A 20,447-nucleotide genomic window follows, 5' to 3' on the forward strand; every position below is an offset into this window, starting at 1 on the left:
TTTGGGAAAAAAGAAAGTGAAGGTATGTCTGTTATTTCCACAGGTTATCGGAAATATTGACTCTTTTCCATTATTTAAGTCAAAACTCAAAACCCATCTGTTTAAATTGGCTTACTTGCTTTAACATAACTCCTGTTTTAATTACTTGTTTTTATTGTTTGTCATTGATGTGCTATATAAGGTGACCTCGGGTTTTAGAAAGGCGCCCACAAATAAAATGAATTATTATTATTATTATTATTATTATTAAGATCCAGCTGGTCTCCAGAAGTAATTTATTATAAATGGCCCTTATACAGTTGTATACAGAACTCCTTCTATTGACATTACTACATCAGAAAACCTAAGATAAAACTGAAGATTCCATTCATGAATGATTAATGCTACTATAGAATTCGGATACTTTATTCATTCCCTTAGGGACATTGTCTTTTCATTTGTCCCATCTTTCTCTCCATGAGACACAGGAACAATAAGCAGGTGAGAGTAAGCTTGGGAGACAGTGCAGGTCCCTGGAGCATTCGCGAGTTGAGGGCCTTGCTCAAGGGTCCAACGGTGGCATTAGTCTGCCAGCCTAGGGTTTCAAACCAGTGACCTTCCGGTCATGTGTCCCCCCCCCCACCACCACCACCAAAAAAATAAATGGAATGTTTCACAAATTTACAGGAGCAAATATATGGGGCACACTGATCCCTGCCACCGCCCCCCCACACACACTCACACTGAATACTTATTTTAAATCTCACAGTATCTGTAGTTAATATATAAGAAGAATAAATATAAGATGTTACTAGATAACATTGTCAAATGAAAGAATATTAGGATGCTTCTGCTTCGGTTGCTGCAGGTCAAAGGATTGCTGCAGTGTGGAACAAGACAGAAGGGGTGGAAGGAATTGATCAAGCAGAGAGCCCTTCTGTTTTATGGAGGCAATTCACTTAGTTGCAGTTCTGACAGGCTATGCATTTAAGAGTCAATTAGGAAATTAGTCCGAGAGTCCATTGCGATCTCTAATGCTGCGATAAATTTATCCCCAATCAAAACCACTATTAGCTGATTAGTTTATCAAGCAGAAACCCAAGGTATTTTAAAGAGATGGACTGGATGAACCTTGGAAAAAATCTACAGAAGTGAACGAAAGGGTATTGTGAGAAATTACTCAGCAAAATGGAAAATGCCTGCATCCACTAACTGAAATTCATTTTTTTACCAGTAGTCTAGCATATGTCACATTGTCTTATATTAAGCTGTTTGAATAAATTCAACTGTAATTATAGATCATTGGATCATTCATTACATTTCAACAAAAAGCTCAAACAACGGCATTAAATCAAAATGATTAATATGAGTTTGGCTATGTGTGATATACAAATTTATGATTGAGCTGTTATCTGGATTACAGTATGAACTGAAAAGGGTGTAGAATGTACTGTTTCTCCATTACCTCCTCCTCTTAATTTCTTCCATGTTCCCAAGCGTCCAAGTTTTGACTGACTCATGAAAAAACCAAAGGGAAATGAAATGTCTTTGTGAAAATCATGTTCACAATGTGCTGAGAGGAGAGAGAATTACGCTTACTAATAATAATTTGTCGATGCAGCCACCCAGAGCTCAACCTTTCAAGGTTCTCAGAGCAAGAGGCAGAGTGTTTCTTTAAATTAAAACTCTTGTATTCAAGAGTAAAAAAGATTGAGGAGATACTGAAATCTGCTTATGTTCCCCAACCAAAAACCCTGGTTTAATGGGGACATAAAACAGAAAATCAGGAAGCTGCGGGAGACCTTCAAGTCAGGAGATCAAGCAGAGTATAAGAGAGCCTGCTATATACTCAAGTAGAGTATAAGAGTATAAGAGAGCCTGCTATATAGCTATATATACTCAAGTAGAGTATAAGAGAGCCTGCTATATAGCTATATATACTCAAGTAGAGTATAAGAGAGCCCACTATATAGCTATATATACTCAAGTAGAGTATAAGAGAGCCCGCTATATAACTATATATACTCAAGTAGAGTATAAGAGAGCAGAGGGAATTATCAGGGACTCACTGCATGGAGCGTTTCTTTCTAGACGCTGTCAGATTTACAAACTCTGCCACACATTAGAAGACCTGGTGATTATTGCGCAAGCGACATATAATCGCGATTGTATTGTCACGTAATTGCAACAGCCCTAGTTGCTACCATCTTCCCCAGAGGTTGGCCATCATTTTGTGGACCTCATCCTGTAATGCGATGCTTGACTGCCACCTAGTGGATATTTGGTGTAACTATATCTTATTTGGTATACTTTCTTCTCATTGGTTGACCAGTCATTGCTGAATCTTGAACAAAATCACTAAGGGTACGTCAGTCATGGAGTGATTGACTTTAAATTATTTGTAACCTATTATCATTATAACTTATCTTTCGCTACAAGTGAATGTTTGTTTTACAGTATACTGCTGTTCACGGGATCTCAGTACCTAATGTCATTCTATAAGCTGCTAACCCCATGTTCTTGAAATGGCAATAAATCTTCTTGAATCTTGATTTTCAGTCCAGGGTTGGTACCGCTGATCCTGATCCTGATATTTAGTGCCGGCGGATCGATCATTCCATTTCCTTAGTGAATGAGCCCCTTTTCCTTTCTCTCCCCTTATGGGCAGCCCTGCCCAGTAGTAGTTCATGTCCTGCCCCCTATAATTATATAAACGTTTAAACTGCTAGGTAAGGAAATCAATATTTTAATGTTATAATTGATTCTCAAAATTAAAACATTGAGACCAAAAGAACTGAAATCCCAAATTCATAACGTTCTGGGCCCAAGCACGCGTTTTGTCATCACCAAGTGACTTATTTCCTAAAGAAAAGTGCTACCTCACAGCACAATAGAGTTCAAGATGAATGTCCTCATTTTGTGGCTTATCTGGAGTTTGGGCACGATGCTGCATGGCCCGCAACGATTTATCAAGTGCAATGCAGCGATTTTCATTTAATTGTGCTGCATGTATAAAGAGATACACCATATTTTACCAAATATTAAAAACAAATACAGTTTTTGTTTCGCCCCCAGTTGTGTCTGGATACTCTTGTCAAGGCTTGCACGCGACCTTCCAAAGTTTGGGAATACTTCAGTCGTGATGAAGACAGTGGTGACAATGAAATAGTGAGGAAAGAGGTAATTCTCTACTCTAGTGAGAATTGATTGCAGGAGATAACAGCCCCCTACAGTGGAAAATGCATAAAGGTTCCCGACTCTGGCTGTTCTGGCCAAATCTTACCTGTCTGTTCCTGCAACCTCAAGCCCGTCTGAGCGCCTCTTATCAGCAACTGGGAACATTGTCACAAAAAAAGAGCAAGTCTAACTGTGCAGATCATGTAGACATGCTTACATCCCCTCACTGTAATACCTGTAGGCCTAATGCCTAAATGTCTCTTCATGTTACTGTTATTTGTTATTTTTTCCCCTAGTAATGATATGAATGTTGCAAATATTGAAGCAGCCAGACTCCTGCATCAGGCTGCAAGGTTACGGAGGGGGGAGTCTGCCTCTAGCCAGCCAAATTATTCCTCTGTTCAACCTGTGCGTACCTTTAATCACACTCAACCAGAAGACGCTATTCAGAGAAACTTGGTGAGGCACTTTCAGCTATATGGCCGTGCAAGGGGGCAACGTTTTTCATCTCAAAAACCCAGGAAGAGGCCAAGCATGGCAGAGACTTGGACCCACACCTTCTGTTGCCTTGCGGACAAAGATGAAGATCATGTACCTCCAAGAGAAGGCAGCTTGGCTCTACAAAACATTTCTCTGGGAAGGAAAAGAATAACTTTTCCAGATAAAAATGGAACAAATGAAGACCTCTGTGAGACTTTGCATTCTTTTTATGCACCGCTGATGGATGCAGGAGGATTCCAACTTTTGAGGGGTTTCAGGAGCAAAGCCCTGCAGTCCACACCCACACCCACACCCACACCCATACCCACACCCATACCCACACCCACCAGTGGGTTAGGGTTAAGTGGACTGAACCAGGCTGTGTTCAGGCTGTGTTCAGAGTCAGGCCACTACAGACTAGTATACCTATGATACAGTTAAAGGATTCAGATAAGGTTAATTTTCAATAACTTATCTGTAATATTAATTTCATGTCTATCTCTGTGTGTAATAGACAAATTAATTGTGATTGGTGTCTTTACATTTGATCCACAAATAGAAGTAGCACTTTCAATATCACATTTGTACTCAATTTTACAAATATGACAAATGTTAATCTGTTTCAGGTAGAGGCAATAGCTATGGAAAAGTACAAAACATGTGAGACGGAAATCCCATTGCAGGACCTTGCACAACACATTCAATATTGCACAAAGTAAAATGCCAAATACAGAATCATTGGAGGACCTTAAAGGCTAGTTTTGCTAGAAGCCTCTTTATGTCATCACTAACATGAACATCTTCTTTAACCATTTTTAGTATACATTTTAAATAATTTATCTAGTTTACACATTCTTGGTGTGATATCCTTTGTAACACATTATGAAAATGTATAATGTGTAATGTAAATGTATAGCTGTTTTTTATTCCGGACTCATTATATTTGCTGTTTATGCAGTGTTCTCATTATTTTGGCAAGTTATATTTGTGTGTGCAAGTCTGTGTCGCAGTAATTATCTAATCATTTTCTAAATTCCCATAGGGCACAGCCTGTGAGCAGCTTCAACTTGAAAGTCCTCTCTTCACCAGCAGAGGACTGTGAATGAACCAGTGGCAGGTCCTAGTCGGTGCCCGTCTCAGTCACTAATCCCAGCATCCACATCCACTGCGGTCCTCGGTCAACCAGCTGTGCCTACATACAGGTATGATCCTAAAACATTATGACCACTGTCAAAAATTGCATTTTGAAATTAAATATTAGTAAGGGATTACAATATTGTTAATGATGTGTAAATGTATTTGAATAATAGGTGGAAAAATGTTAATTGGCAGGGACTATGTTGATCTAATTTGCCCTGATGTTTGGAGTGACTCAGACAATGAAGACCCTAAAAGAGCAATAGAAGAGTCCTTGAAGGACCATCCCTGCATAAAGTGAGAGCAGTATTCCTCATATAGTCCTAATAATCAGATTTTTAAAATTTGTGTTCACAAAAGGTGAATAGTTCATATCATGGAATTTGTCACGCCCACGTGGGCAGGACGTAGCAGCAGTAGGCCATCTCCATTGATTAGCTCTGCTTCTTAAGCGGACGACACGCAACACACATTGTGAAGTATTCTTGCCATGGTTTGGAGCCTTACTGAGTGTTCATTTGTCTCTTGTCTTTCCCGCTTGCCCTGCCTACTGCGTCCTGCTTGCTTGTCTCACCTCCCCTGCCTGCCTGCCTGCCCTCTCTGTCCTGTGCTCCTGACCCATCTCCGTCGATCCTCCTTCCCCTTCGTCGTCTCGTCCCATGCCTGCCCGTAGGACTGACTTCCCCGCCTTTAGACTTCCTGCACCTGTCCCGACTACTATTGTGGATTTCTGATTTGGCTTTGTCTGCACCCGGCAAACTAATAAAGACCCAAGTCTCCCGCCATATGAGGTCTGCCTCCTGTCTGCTCTCCAGTCCTCACAGAATTACTATTTAAATTACAGTGAATGTAAAGTAGTCCACTGTCAAGTTTTTGCAAGGCTTCATTTTCTTATTCTTTGCATTTTTTTCTTTGCAATTAATGTTGCTCATTCTGCTATGTTAATGTACCATTTTCAATTCAACAAATTATATTAAAACAATCAACATTTCTACCATAGACTTAGGACAGACTTTTAAGACATTACAGAGAAGTAAACAACTTGGCACATACCTGCCTCTATGTATAGGCTTTACACCCATCAATTTCTCTTTTGTTCCATTCATCCGTACTTGTTTCTTTCCTTCCTTTCGTGTCCTCTCTTACTCTGCCACACTCAAAAACACGACCACACTCTCATCCCATTACTAAACCCTGAAATTTTTCTTTTTTTTTAGTTTTTTACAGGACATTCTTTCACTGAGGAAAGACATTAACACGGATGAAGTTGTTCGATTTAACATAAACCACAAAAATGTCTGGAGCTGATAATTTCATTGACACTGCGCTGGTCCACCAGTGGAGTCTGCCAAGCACTCCTGTACAGACGCAGCTGGTGGCTCATGCTCTGGATGGACGTCGAGTGGCTACCATCACCAGTGCTATACTTCCAGTGTGTCTTGCCCTTGGGGGTAATCTTGTGGAGGAGATGTCCTTGAATGCTATTGACTTATCCCAAGCACCTATAGTGTACTGGTTACTTAAGCATAATCCTCACCTCGACTGGAAGAAGGGATCCGTTGTGGATCCCTGCTCAGTGTCTCCGCACAGCTTTCCCTTCAGTGGTCCCTGAAGAGGAGGAGGAATTTCCTGACCTGTCTTCGAATCCTGCAGACTACCTGGACCTGAAACAGATATTCCGTAAGTCCCAGGCATCCTCTCTACCTCCACATCGCCCTTCCGACCGCGCTATTGGTCTTTTTCCTGGCACCTCGCCCCCTAGAGGCCGTCAGTACTCCCTGTCTGTCCCTGAAAGGAAAGCAATGGAGGAGTACATAAGTAATGCTCTATCATCGGGTATTATTCGGCCGTCATCTTCTCCAGCAGGAGCTGGATTCTTCTTTGTGGAGAAGGAGGACGGGTCACTCCGGCCTTGTTTTGACTACCGCGGGCTGAACCAGATCACGGTCAAGAATCGTTATCCCCTACCCTTGTTGTCCTCGGTTCTTGATGTACAAATCGTGTTGAATCACATTGCATCATAATAGGGATGCTTCACATATTATACTGCATTATTAGCTGCTTCATAATGTATCTTTTGAAACATGAGACCCCAGGTTCTGGAGTAACTAAATTGAAGCCAAGCCTGAATCTGAGAATCTTTGAGAATCAATAATTTTGTAGCTGTTAAACAATGGTGTCAGTTGGTATTGAACAGCTATTTATCAATCTATTTGTCTGTCATTCAAATTGATTAACCATTTTTCAGTTAGTCCTATAAAATCATCCAATGGAGAAGAAAACAACCACTCAGTAATGACTTAATGGAATAAAATCTCCTGTTCTGCTGAAAAGCAGATGACAGATCACACAAAAACATACAAGTATATAATAAAGTAGACAAAGGATGAATTTTTGTTTTCCTTTTTATTGCATAAAACTCAAGATCAACACATATCAAGAACTACAATGTCAAATAAACATTACAAAGTAAAATAAACTTACACAAAAGGCAAGTTTTTTAAAAATTTTTTATATAGTTTCTCAGTTGCTTTGGCACGTTTCTCAAATGACTATTAACATTTGCAAAGCAATGAAGGTAAGCCCTACACAATGAAGACACTTGCGTGTAACAGAACATAACTTCTCTTTGCTTCCAACGAATTTCAAATGTTTTAATATGCATATCACTATATGCAATTGTCATCATTTTAAACCCATGACAATATATGCGTCATCATATAAACCACGTACCACATGTGTCACGTTCATGTCCAGGGAGGAGACGAGGATCAGCAAAGTAAGGGGTTTTAATGGGGTTTAAAACAACAAAAGGGAGCAGACCAGGGAATGACAGGGAAAACTAAGCTCAAGACATAAACTAACATTAATGATAAGTCTGGCAAGTAAAGGTAGGACACGGACTTAAATACTAAGAAACTAATTAAGAAACACAAAACAGCTTGAGAGAAGCACAGATTCCACACATGGGTAATTAGGAGCGTGGCACACATGAGGAATGCAGGGCTGGGTGTGACAACATGCAAAACAGTTCACAAATTTTTCAGAATGATGCAATAATATATTGTAGTGATATTTTTATTTTCTTGTTTTTGTGTTGTGATTTTTCATTTATTTGGTGGGAATGGACTCTATTGGGAGTTTACTTTCATTGATGAAGCTAGCTTCAACTTTACAAAGACCAGGAGCAGGGGAAGGAACATCACTGGTCACAAAGCCATTGTTGATGTTCCTGGCCAACATGGTGGCAAGATTACAATGCATATCGCCATCACACAGAATGGTCTCTTCCTCCAACATCCCATCTTTAGACTACGTACAACACAGCCTACATACTTGCATTTTCAGACAGACTGCACAACACTCGTATACGCAGAGCTGCACAAATAGTTTGGAACAATGTCAGCTTCCAGCAGCCCTGGTCCTAAAATGGTCTCACAATTTCTTATAAAATCTCTTCATCCCTTCTCTTCATTTCTCTATCCTACTGAAGAGGTTTTTCTGGTGTGGTGATGGAGGGTGTGTGATTGGCAGCCCTATATGCGGATGCCTGTTCAGCAGGCAATGGAAGAGGCACGTGGCACAGAAGGAGTTTCTTCCCACGCTGTAGAGTTGATGAGGATGTTGCCTGTGATGTAAATGAAGAGCTCTGGCCAGATCTAGCTAAAGGTCTTGACATGCAGCCTAAGATTTTTTATTTTATCTCAGTAAGGTTCTTTTTTCTATATGTGATGTTTTCTATTCACTCTGTTCCATAGACTGCACATTTTTGCTTTACACTCTTGTACATTATATGTGCCGTTCATGTGTTGTGCAGATTTGTTATGAGGGAAAATGGAATGTTTTTGTTTCAACAGTATATTTCTGGTTTCTGCACATATTTCTTTTGATTTGATCAATCTGTCCCAGCAGAAGTCTCTACATACACAACTACATCCCACAATTATGATATTTGATTTTACTAAGTGTTTATGTAATTTGAAGAGTGATTTGTTTGGCAGGATATATGAGGTGTCTTTGGGTGGGTGATTTTGTGAATTGTGTTAAGTGTTTTGAAAAAATGAGCCCTTTTTCAAAAATGTGTGTTAACAATTAAAAAAAATGTGATGCACTTACAGTTGTGAGAATTATAAGTCGGTGAGTTTGGGGAGCACACACCACGAAACACCTTGAGATCCCAGTTGGCAACCCCCCAGGCCAACACATGGTACAGTCCCACCCTCCAGAATTGGCCATGTGTTACCTGAGCATCCCCTTGGCCTGGTCCAACTGCTGGGGTCCTCAGCAATGAGGATCCTGCGAGCCGGATCACCCTCAGGGAGTTGCTCCACATGGCCGAAATGCCGTAACTGACGCTCCCTCACAATGCAGGTAATGTGCTTCATTCAGTACTGCCTGAATTACATTAAATTTGTTTCATGAAATGTGCCAAAGCAATTAAGACTGTAAAAAAACAACTGCAATTTGGTAAGCACGTCAAATGTGTTCATATTATTCTTTTAGTCCCACTGTTTTGCAAATATTATCCTGTTATGCAACAGTTGTTATGACATCATTGAAATTTATGAGAGGAGTATTACATATAAAGATGCATGATTTAACAGTCAAAAGTTTGAGTACCTGGGGCCTGTACTACGAAGTGGGGTTACTGGCTTAAATCTGACAAGTTCCCCCGATAAGCCAGTAACCCTGCATGCTTCGTAGTACAGGCCACAGGCGTGTTTTGGTTTGCTGAAGAATGAAGAATTAAATAATTACAGAGGAATTACAGAAGATAAATCAGAATGAAGCAATACACAATTTATCAAAAAATACTTATTTTGAATGATACTGTATATAAATATATGTACATATAGGGATGGGCCGATCCACATTTTTTCAGTTCCGATCTGATTCCAATGCACAATCAATACCAATACATATTCCCATACAAGAGCTCTTTTTACTTTAATATCTTAATAAAATAAATATACATAATATATCTATACATTATATAGTATTAATATTTTTTAACTAGTAAATACACATGAAAAAATGTAAGCCAAAAAATCTTTAATTAGGCTACTAGAAACTGTTCCTCCTCATTTGTACATCTCGTAGTACGCGTTTTTGAGGCATTTGCAGTTCAATTTGAGTATCTTCCAAGTGAGGATATGCAAGTGGTGGAGGCTTAAAATGCCCCACAATTTGTCTCCGACTGGCAACATTGTCACTTATGCTGCATTGAAGTCCTACTCGGAAGATCCGACTAGGAAGCTGGAAAATCATAATTACAACATGACATGTTCAAGTGGTTAAGTCGGAGCAAAATGGAAGCGATTAAAAAGCCACGTTTTGTTTTGCTGTATTTTTTTTTCCATTTCTCCAACACCAAGCAGGTAGCATGACCAGCTATATATCAGACAAAAAGCTCTGTTTTTTCACAGTAAAACGATTTCTTAACCATCTCCTCAACATTCAGATTTTACTTCATTCAATTCATTCAATTTGGAGTTCTGCAATGACACCTTATGTAAATTTTTCTACTTTCAAAATAATTGACATTATCATATTTAGGTTATCAATTTATAAATGTAAAAATGAATGTACTTTTGATACCAAAAAATTTGTCTTACAACCACAAACCCAGTAGATGGTTGTACCGAGCCTGGAGCCGATCAGAATACCATCAGAGAATGCCAGTCCGTTACAGGATACCCTGCATTCATTTAATTGGACCCATCTACACTCAGTGACAAAAAAAGTTCAGCACCCAGAATTAACGGTCCAATTTGCATGTAATTTGGTACACGTGCATATTGCCCGATGTTGGAACCAATGGGCATGTGATGGCAACCACACACATCGTGAAGGTTCTGGTTGCCCAAGACAGACCACACCAAGGGAGGATTGTCATATCGTGCGTCCAGCATTACAGAACCCCATGACATCTGCGTCTGCCATCCGGACACAGGTACTGGACTCTCTACAGCAGTGCCACACCCCACTGACTTGGCACCAGAAGTGTGCACACACTGCCAACTCTGTTTTTCATTTGATCCGATATTATAACTATCGCGATACAGTCACATGACCTTTCACCACATGCAGATTCATTTCATTTCCACCGCTCTGTCTGGGTGCTTAACTTTTTTGTCACTGAGTATGTATATCATAGGCTGACACCGAACGCAATTTGCAATGATTTTTCTGTATTATCTCTTTTCTGTATTTGACATACAGAAAAGAGAAATGTTTCTGCCTCACTTTCTCAATTACTCATTGGTTTTGGTCACTTTAACGTAAATACAGTATGACTTTGTACCAATAATATGAAACTAGCTGCTTGTGTTATTCACCAAATTAGGCCAGCAATTAAATTTCTCCCATTTGTGAAAAGTTACCTATATGAGTAAATGCTAAATGAGCAATACAGACACCCCCATCCAGCCAGCACAACTGGAGAGAGCTAAAGTAATGCAATGAGAAAGCAGTACATCAGTGGCTCATTATTCAGCTGATCCCTTTGGTTTTAAATTGGACATCAAGGCGCTTTAAATATCCATGTATTAAATAAATATATTGACAGAAATTTAGCTGAATATATATACTCACTTCATAATCGACACACAAACAATAATAGGGGGTTCCCTGGAGGACATTTCTGACCAGCATCATGGTCCCTCCAGAGCTGCTTTGTTCCTGATGCTCCTTCGCAGGTAGCGTATTGCAGACAGTGCACTGATGTTAGCTAGGAGAGCTGCATTCCACACGAAAAAGCGTCAGTAGTTTAATCATCACCATTTACAGTCTACTGACTTTCTAACTAAAGCAAAAATAACTTCCATTATACTCGACCACTGGCAATCATTTGCAAGCTGCTCAGCTTGCTGTTTTGAGTTCTTAATAAAAATTGCAATACAAAGCTTGCATCGTAAAATCATTTGTTGACTGAGATGCAGAATAATTACAATGTTGTTGCTAATGTTGTGCCTAGGCTCAAGTGGCTCAAGTGGGAGTATTACAGTTACATTAGAGTACACTGATGTATGGGAAACAATGATACAAAGTGCAATAAATACATAAACTAGTAACACAGTTGTTTATTATCATTACCAAGTATTATGTACTGTACATAATTTTATGTGCTATACTTTTGCACAACTAGCAGTGCAGTAAGTTTGTTTACACCAGCATCACCACAAACAATGCACTGCAGTGCAGCCTCACTAGGCAATAGGATTTTTTCAGCTCAGTTATAATCTTATGGGACCACTGTCATAAATAAAGTCTGCTGTTGGCTGAAGGGTCATTTTGCTGCTCATGACTGTAGAGATGTTGAAGAACAGGTACTTACCAGCTTTCCAAGTGTCACCTGCCTGAGGGCTGGCAGACCTTAGGACCCAGGAGGCGAAGGCAATGCAGATCATGCACAAGTCCGACTGCCTAAGAGGCAGGAAGCGGCTGTCCCTTCCTGAATGAAAGACATATAACACATATAAACCTCATCCATCTACATTTATTCAACCATATAATGATAAAGGTGACAGAACAATATAAATAGTACAATCATCTCCCTCTAACACGGTCAGGCAATGACCAGGAAATTATTTGGTATGATGTCACTGGTAGATGCCTTTTCTTCCTTTATATTTTGTTTATAATAATCAGTACATTGTTCAGGAAGATCGAGCAGTCTATACAGTTCTGCATGACTGATTGCCTTCTTTTTGCAGAGATTACATTGAAAGCTAAATTAGAGTACACAATGGTTCACATTAAAAGAAACAGACACAATGAAAAACTAAGGAAGTAAAAGACACGAAGAACATACATAATACATATTTTCCATAATACTGCTATTGGAATATGATGATCAGTTGTGCAACCATGGGACAAGATCCTTTTATATCCCACTTGCCCCATACAGGTATGTGTTCCTGTCACCCACAGCTTACCTCTCTGTGGGTCAGGAGACTTCCTGTTCTTACACTGTGATAAGATCAAGTTCAGCTGAAAAAGTTCCTGGATTGACTTCAGACACTTAAAAGTGGAGCAGAGCAACGAAAGGGCAAACCTACCAATCAAAAGGTTTTGGCAGTAGCCACGTAAGTAGACAGACACGAGCAGGGCATTAAAGGGACAGGAGAGCACACCACTGCACTGGGCACAGATGGTTGACTAATGGCAGTTAGGAGAGTTAAAGATCCTTTAAATCCCATGAGAATGAATCTATTTTTGCTCCTCCTCGCAAGCCAGCTATGCCAGTCATGTTTGGCACAGAGTTGAAGAAGGTGAATGAGGGAGGTCACGTAGTCACTAGCTCTTACATCAGTACACTCAAGCCTACTATGTTTGGTCTGCCTCTGAGTAACTGTCACTGTGCATATGGGGATCCATTCTCCCAGTCAGAAAAGCACATAGTCGCACACTTTTTTCACTTAAGCATATTCTCCCATCAACTTTAGTCTGGGGTTTTCACACGTTTAGGCTACATACACACTTTGGGCAGAGAAACACCAAAATATGGATGCGTCATATGTAAATGACCTTTACGCGCATTCTAACACTGACTTAAGTGCATTTGGGCAGAGGCATTAAGTCATGCCCCTCCATACAGCCAAATGCAGTTTTGCAGTTTTCAAAAAGCCAAACATGTAACAAAATTTAACTTTTTAATGTGTATCACACATATAGAAGCAAATGTTACAATGAAAAATGCATCTAAATAATTCGTATAATTATATAAGAATTATATAATGCAATACAATATAGAAACATATAAGTATATACAAAGTACATTACCATTAATGAGGATTTGTAACATCTGTCTTGTCAACATGCCTAGCAGCTGAATCAAATTAAATTAGAATTAAGTGATCAGTGGTCATTGTCAACACACCACAGCACACAGTGCACAACAACGAAATGTGACCTCTGCATTTGACCCATATGTGACTTTCGTGACATAGCAGGGGGCAGCTAATTCAGCACCCGGGGAGCAGTGCTTGGGGGTGGTACCTTGCTCAGGGTACCTCAGTGGTGACTTGCTGGTGGGGGATTCGAACCTGCAATCTTTCAATTACAAGTGCGCTACCCTAACCATCAAGCCACCACTGCCCAAATTAAAGGAAGTAGTGTATTTTAACAATCCTAAGCCACAGTGCATGTACTCGCACTCGTGAGAGAGTAGGACACACCAGGATGGTCTCGGCTTGATGTACTTCAACTGATCGACACTGAATGCATTGCATGTTTCTGGGTGGATTGTGAAACAGTCCATTCTGAACCAATACGGGACCGTACCGTCCACCCCAGCCCCTCATGTCTCCCCCCCCTTTGGCCATTAGGTGTCGCTGGCCATCCTGTCCTCCCCCCTGTCGCCCCCTAGTGTTTCCTTTGCCACCTGGACTGCTGCATGACTCAGTGGGCTGAGTACCTGCTGCCCGTCAGTCTGAGGCTGGCTTGACCAGTCTCCAGTCATTGGTGTTTAATGGTTTCCCTCATGTTTGCTGTGTTCCCCCTGGGTCCTGTTTATGTTTTTGTTACTTGTTACTTGTTCCCAATTTGTGGTTTGTGTTCTGTTTTGTTTTTTGCTTTGTGTCTTTCTGGTTTATGTATTCATTGTCTTTTATTATATTCCTAGTGTTAGGTTATGTTTGCCTGTTAGTCTCTTTCTGTTTCCTGTGCCTCTGTGCCTCATGATTGTTGATTGTTCTACCTGATTGCTCTTTGTCCATCACCCTCTCTGATTGATTAATTATTTAATTTTCAGTCTTGCTTCTTTGTTACCTGATTCAGTTTGTTCCTGTCTGTATTAATTTCATCAGTGGATCATTGAGTTAGAATGTGTGTGGTTTGTTACTCTGTGTTTGTTACTCTGTTCCCTTGCTCACTGCTGCCCTAATTGTTAAAATTAGCTTGACAACAAACTCACATTATATTATTGTCTATAACGTTGATTTTGACTCTGAATGGAACAGTCTAAGTTTTTTCCAGTGGCTGTAGTGCCAATCCTGCCACCAACTCCCAAATTTTCCCTGTAAGTTGGAGAACCTCCTTGCAGGGCTTGATGTCATCATACCCAGGATGAAGCGATTGCAGGTTAAGGGCCTAATGGAGTAGGATCTCTCCAGGCATTCACAGGATTCAAACCTTCCGATGTTGGCGTAGATCCCTAGCCTCAGATCCACCACTTCAAGGATTTTGAGATTATCACAGTAAAGAACACTAGACAAGGTTATAAATGTAAGAGCAGAATCAAGAATGTGAAGACCTATTGTTCTAACTCTCTTGAATATGACCATGTAAAATGCACATATTAAGGTTAACAAAGGAAAACAGTTATATCTATTTACAGCATGAGTATTATTATTCAATATTTAGGATCATAAAAGACTTACTTGGGTCAGTGAGTGTTGTGATAAGATTTACGTGCTGCTCCTGAAGTTCTATCATCTGTCTAAAGACCCAGGATTCCAGGTGGTAGGTGTGTGCTAAGCTGTGACTGTAAGCCTGCTGTTTTGGCGTCCTGGGGGGGCTTTTCTCATTGCACTCAGTGGTTCTGAGGGACCAGGAGCTGGGATTTTCCTTTGTACCGGTCAGTCCTGGGAGGCTCAATCGTCTTAGTGAGAATGGGTTTCTCCAGAACAGGTCTTCAGTCCAGGTGGTGTCTTCAAAAAATTCCTCATATATGTCAACTGACGTAGCAGTGTTCCCAGTCTTAAAACCACTGTGGTCAGAGTGTGTCACGACTCGCACTGGGGCTGTTTCAAAATCATCATCATCAGACATGACAGGGGAGTCATCTGGGGAGTGAAAATCATACTCTGTAGAAAATCGGAGTCTTCGTTTACTGGACCGTGATTGGGCGAAAATAGGGACAGGTTCATTTTGGCAATTATCTCTTTCGATCAGCGGAAGGAAAAAATTACCGGTCTCAAAGTCTGAAAAGAAATAATCATATGTCTCAGGTACTGAATTTCCATGACTGGGGGGGCTGCTTGACTCTTTGTTGTCTAGCTGTGTGGTCTCAGTTTCCTCTTCGTTGAAGAAATACTCAAATATTTCTGGAAAAGAGATATTGTTGTCTGTGAATAATCCCCTGCAGAATAAAGGTGGACGTGAAGAATCCTTGTGGCTTTCCATAGCGGTAGGGATAGAGCTTACACTGGAAACTGGTACAGCATCCTCCACGAGAGAATCATACTGACAAGCAGCTTTCAGCCCAAGTCCTACACCTGGCTCAACTTCCAGGGCTTGGAGGTTTTGCACGCTTATGTTTTTGCAGATTTTTCTAAGGCACCGCTGAGTACTGTTGAAGTTCAGGTGCTCATAGCCAGTTTTATAAGATTGTGTCCACATTTCATCTTCTAAGCCCATGTCAGGCCTTATACTTATGGGCTCTGGCTCACTGTCCCACAAAACTCCCTGTGTATTCTGACCCTGGTCCACAAAGTCTCTTAGTGCTGGACTGGAAGTTGCTCTGACATTGTGAGCAAGGGGCAACTCTTCCTCCATATCTGAAATGCTGGAGATATCCCCACTGGAGCTCTCAGGCTTGTAATCCCCCGGCTGAGTGAATATGCCGGAGTCCACAGGTTTCATCACAGTGCTGCCCCTCATGTGAGAGGATATGCTGGAGTGCTGGGCGTTACTTACCAATTTCAGATGCAGGATATCATTGATTGTTAGCTTCTCCATCTCGTCCCAGAAGGAAGAGATAGCATAGACAGGGCGTGTGGATTCCCTTTGTTCATGAACGACTGGTCCAGGTTCTGCCCCTGTTTCTGAAAACTGCACTTCCGGGCTACTGTCAGTATTGAGTTCAGAGTTGTCAGTAAGAGATATTCCTTTATATGTGTGGGCCTGAATATGATTACTGCTTTCAGTACTAAAGTCAGACATATCACCTAGACCCATATGTTCATTGGTGTCCGTTTGAACGTATTTGCTGCTTTCGATATCAGGAAGTACACGTGGGACACTCTTCTCATCTGATGTCTTTTTTAGGTCACCTGAACTTGTGTATGAATCTGAGCCCGCATAAACTGGATTATGTTCACGGATTTCATTGCTGAGCTCATCAGTAGCAGCTGTAATTTCATGGGTGTGTCTCTGAATGGTTATGCTGCCATATGGATCCAGATGTGCACAAGGAACATTTTTAATTTCTGACCCCTTAATATTGTCTAAGCTTTCACGTGGACTTGTGGATAAATCAGATTTGCAAAAAATACTTGATACTGTTGTCTCTGCATCAGTTTGACCATCTGCGCTTTGCTTGCTTTCTGTTTGAGGAAAATTCAACCGTTCTCCAGATTCAGGAAAAAATCTATTACCAATTAATAGTGAGGTATTTTCTGAAACAGGTACATTGTAGTGTGTACTAATTTGGAGACTCTCGATATCATCTCTGTGATGAATCCCTACGTCACACTTTATTTTTACATCATAGTTGCTTGGTGGACTTTCCTGTCCAGCTGCTGGACTGTCTCCACTCACTGTGCTGGGATTCATGTCCTGTGAATATATCTGTAGATTTTGTTCAATTTCTGTTTCTTTCTGGTCTACATGGACTTGTGTTTGTTTGGATACAGACAAGCTGTCCCTTCTTAGTTTGACTGCATATGTGCCATTCTGAGACGAAGGATAGTCTGTATCCTGTATAATTTCCAAATTGATCTGGTCTGAAGAAAATGTCCTGCTTATCAGACCTCCTTCGTCAAACTTGCTGGTATCTTGAGTATTCATCGGTAAATAGTGTGTTTTGCCAACCTTTGGACTCCCTCTGCCTTTATCCAGACAGCTGAATTCCTCTGTGTTCTCAGCTTCCCTGCATTCACTGGCATCGCATTTTTTCAATGTGTTTATTTGCAACTTATCCTGCAGTGCCTCACCCTGCATGGTTTCTTTGATAACGCTGCTGTCTTCCCATGAATGCATCTGTAAATCAGGTCTATGTCTCTCTTCCTCACCGTCTTGGATATTGTTCTGAAATGCTGGATGAATATGTGAGTGATATACTGACTTGTCCTCAGGTAATGGTAGCTTAGGAACACTGTGGTTTTCATCTATGGGTGAAGCCACACCATCACTAGACACTATGATCCCTGGTTCATGATTTGTGGAATTCCTACCTGCACAAGATATATAAATGTCACAGTCTGTGTGTTTACTGGTGGTGTTACCTACGGTCTTTGTGTTTTTGTTTTCAAGCAGTATGTTTTCGGATTGTAAACTGCTGGCGTCCATTGCAATATGCCGTTGACCTTCCTCTGAGTTGGGTGAACTCAAACTGGGCCACTCACTGCTTAATTGTGTGTCCTTTACATCTTGTTCCCTCTGACTTGTTTTTTCTTGGCCTTCTAAACATAAGTGGGTAGCTGGCATGGAGCTAAACGATTGTCCCTCAGTTGGTACGTTAACATATTCAGTCACTTTGTTACTATTGGGGAGTTTATTTTTAGTTGTCAGCTGACTCTCTCCATCAGTCTCCCTCATCAGTGCCTTCTTCCCATTGATCAGCAGCTCCACTGGAAAACGAATGGACTCGCTGGCGTGGGCCTCCGAATCACTCTCACCACCAGCTGAGGATGTGTCCTCTGAGAATGGCGTGCTGCGTTCTGTGCTCTGATTAGTGTCCTTCTGCGACTTCAAGGGTCCCTTTGGTGCAACACAGTCATGATATTTCTCTGTGAAGCCAGCCAGTTTCTCCCCACTTCCAGTGGCTTCTGCAGCAGGTCTGCATGTGAAATGCTCCTCAGGATCTGCCAAACTTCTTAGCCTCTCAAAGAATCTGTTTACCGCCTCCAGAGGCCTGTCCTCTTCACTGCTGGAAAGGAGGTCCTCAGGACCCCTGGGGTCACCCATGCTGATATAATTTTCCACCAGTAACCCCTCACAGTCTGGGGGGCCGTCAATGGTGCAGTCAGCATCAGTGTCCGCATCTGAGGGACAGCTATCAGCATCGTCAGCATCGCTCCCACCTGATGCCTCGGAACTGGCCATTGCTGGTGACAGAAGGTCACACTCCTCACACTCATGGAAAAAGGAATCCCAGTCAAGCTCGGAGATATGTACGCTGTAGTCAAATTCGTCCATAATGAGGGGGCATACATTAATCCCACCAGCATCTGTAAAAACTAACACAGCATTCCCACACTTTCAGCAATGGTGTAATCTCTCAGTGGAAAGCCTCTATTTGCTCAGTCTGCCCCAATCACATCTTGTATATTTTACATGCTACTACTACCTTCCACATTGTGCTTTTCCTTCAGAAGTCCTACAGTATGCAGTCACACAAAATAGAATCGTATCAATGGAAACAACTGAATAGGTACAGTATACAACACCAGTTTTTTATATTTTACGTTTGTTTGCAGCTACAAAAACTTTCTCTGACAGCAAGGCTTGCAGCCTCCAAGACCTCAGAAGAGTACAAATGATATGGATGTGGAAAGAGGCACATTACTAACAGAATACACTGAATGTACCACAGCACCATGAATAACTAAAAGCCTGTAGCTAAACATTGTAATTTTCAAATGAAGCAATTGAAGTAAAGGTCATTTGACGTTTCCACAAATGTTATGTGTGAAATTTAAATATATATTGAAATGTTAATATTTTTAATGCTTAACTCAATTTACTTACTTTACTTACTTACTAGATATTGATAAAACTACCGATTATATGATTCAAACTTTACCTACACAACTGCTCCTTGCTGAATAATATCACTGTGTATTTCCACACTGAGTATGAAATGAATATGGATGTAAAACACACAAGACACAATCCACTGAGCAAGTATGTCATAGTATCAGCATCTCAACCAGATACTGACCCAATGTAATGCATTTTTTTAATTAATCACAAATGTCATGCTAGTTAAATCCTGATCTCATTATGATTCATTGTCTAATGCTAAAAGATTTATCGCTGTTATTCTCAACACCTGTTTCCAAACATCCTACACAGCATGCTCCTGAAAGCAGGGTGCGGTTGTACCTGTCTCTGGGATTGTGGTTCTCCTCTCCCACAAGTTCTAGCACCTTAGAGCACGTAGGGTTCTCCTGCAGCCATAATCTGGATGGCCTCTGGACCCCCAGTCATACACTGAGTACTTCTGCTGTATAAATAGAGTTGCTATGTCCAACCACACGTAAATTGTGCCCTGTGACAGGGGGGTTACGTTACAGCACCTTAAAATAGAAGTCTTTTCTGGAAAGGTGTTGGTAGGAAGTCACGTATCTTCATTGTGTGGTGATTAGCTGTGTGGCTTTCAGTCAAGTCCTTATGTTCGGTTTAGGCGATGTCTACAAAATAATGTAATATAACATACCTCACATGTTGTCTCTTAACAAGCGAGAATTGCCCAGGGTGTCATATTACCTCACAAGTCAGCTGAGGCTCATGACTGCATGTTAGTCACACGATCAGGTGAGGTGTTTCAGCCAGGCTCCAGACTTTGTGGCTGTGACGTCATGGGAAAATGGAAAAGGGCGTTGCAGTGGAAGAGAGAGAATGACTGAGGAAGACAGCCATGTCCCAGATAAGAATGCACCATGAAGCGCTGGTATGACTGGCTGCTGACTGTCTGGAAAAATATACTTATAGACAATGTATATACACATACACAATTATACATATACACAATCACTTTAAAATTTAAAAGCAATCTAGAGCTAAAT

At 40.9% G+C, this 20,447-nt stretch overlaps 1 protein-coding gene across 4 annotated transcripts; it reads right to left on the reverse strand.

Annotated features, from left to right (window-relative positions):
• Positions 1-7,160: 7,160 nt before the first annotated feature.
• Positions 7,161-20,186, reverse strand: perm1a (PPARGC1 and ESRR induced regulator, muscle 1a). 4 transcript variants are annotated; one of them, XR_011983449.1, is made up of 5 exons: positions 19,765-20,185; positions 15,156-18,896; positions 12,110-12,226; positions 11,368-11,512; positions 7,161-9,168 (listed from the first exon to the last, which is right to left on the reverse strand). XR_011983449.1 is itself a non-coding variant. In XM_023795891.2 (4 exons), the coding sequence occupies exons 2-4, from the start codon at positions 18,760-18,762 to the stop codon at positions 11,427-11,429; spliced, it is 3,810 nt and encodes a 1,269-aa protein (XP_023651659.1). In that variant the 5' UTR covers positions 18,763-18,764; positions 19,765-20,186; the 3' UTR covers positions 7,161-11,426. The 4 variants fall into 4 exon arrangements, 2 of the variants coding, with proteins under 2 accessions (XP_023651659.1, XP_023651658.1); XR_002836236.2 differs by having other exon boundaries at positions 7,161-10,029; XM_023795891.2 differs by having other exon boundaries at positions 7,161-11,512; positions 15,156-18,764; positions 19,765-20,186.
• Between the last annotated feature and the right edge of the window lie 261 nt (positions 20,187-20,447).

The sequence above is a fragment of the Paramormyrops kingsleyae genome, chromosome 18 (genome assembly GCF_048594095.1).
Source record: "Paramormyrops kingsleyae isolate MSU_618 chromosome 18, PKINGS_0.4, whole genome shotgun sequence".
In the NCBI taxonomy this organism is placed as follows: Eukaryota; Metazoa; Chordata; class Actinopteri; order Osteoglossiformes; family Mormyridae; genus Paramormyrops; species Paramormyrops kingsleyae.

What these genes read in the sequence shown, in the direction of transcription:
- perm1a (XM_023795890.2), bottom strand. Translation starts at nt 18,855, where the DNA reads ATGGACGAATTTGACTACAGCGTACATATCTCCGAGCTTGACTGGGAT. An exon ending in CACAACACTCACTGACCCAA is followed by an intron (nt 12,227 to 15,155) that starts GTAAGTCTTTTA and finishes TCTTTCATTCAG; the next exon opens with GAAGGGACAGCCGCTTCCTG. An exon ending in AGGTGACACTTGGAAAGCTG is followed by an intron (nt 11,513 to 12,109) that starts GTAAGTACCTGT and finishes TGTGGAATGCAG; the next exon opens with CTCTCCTAGCTAACATCAGT.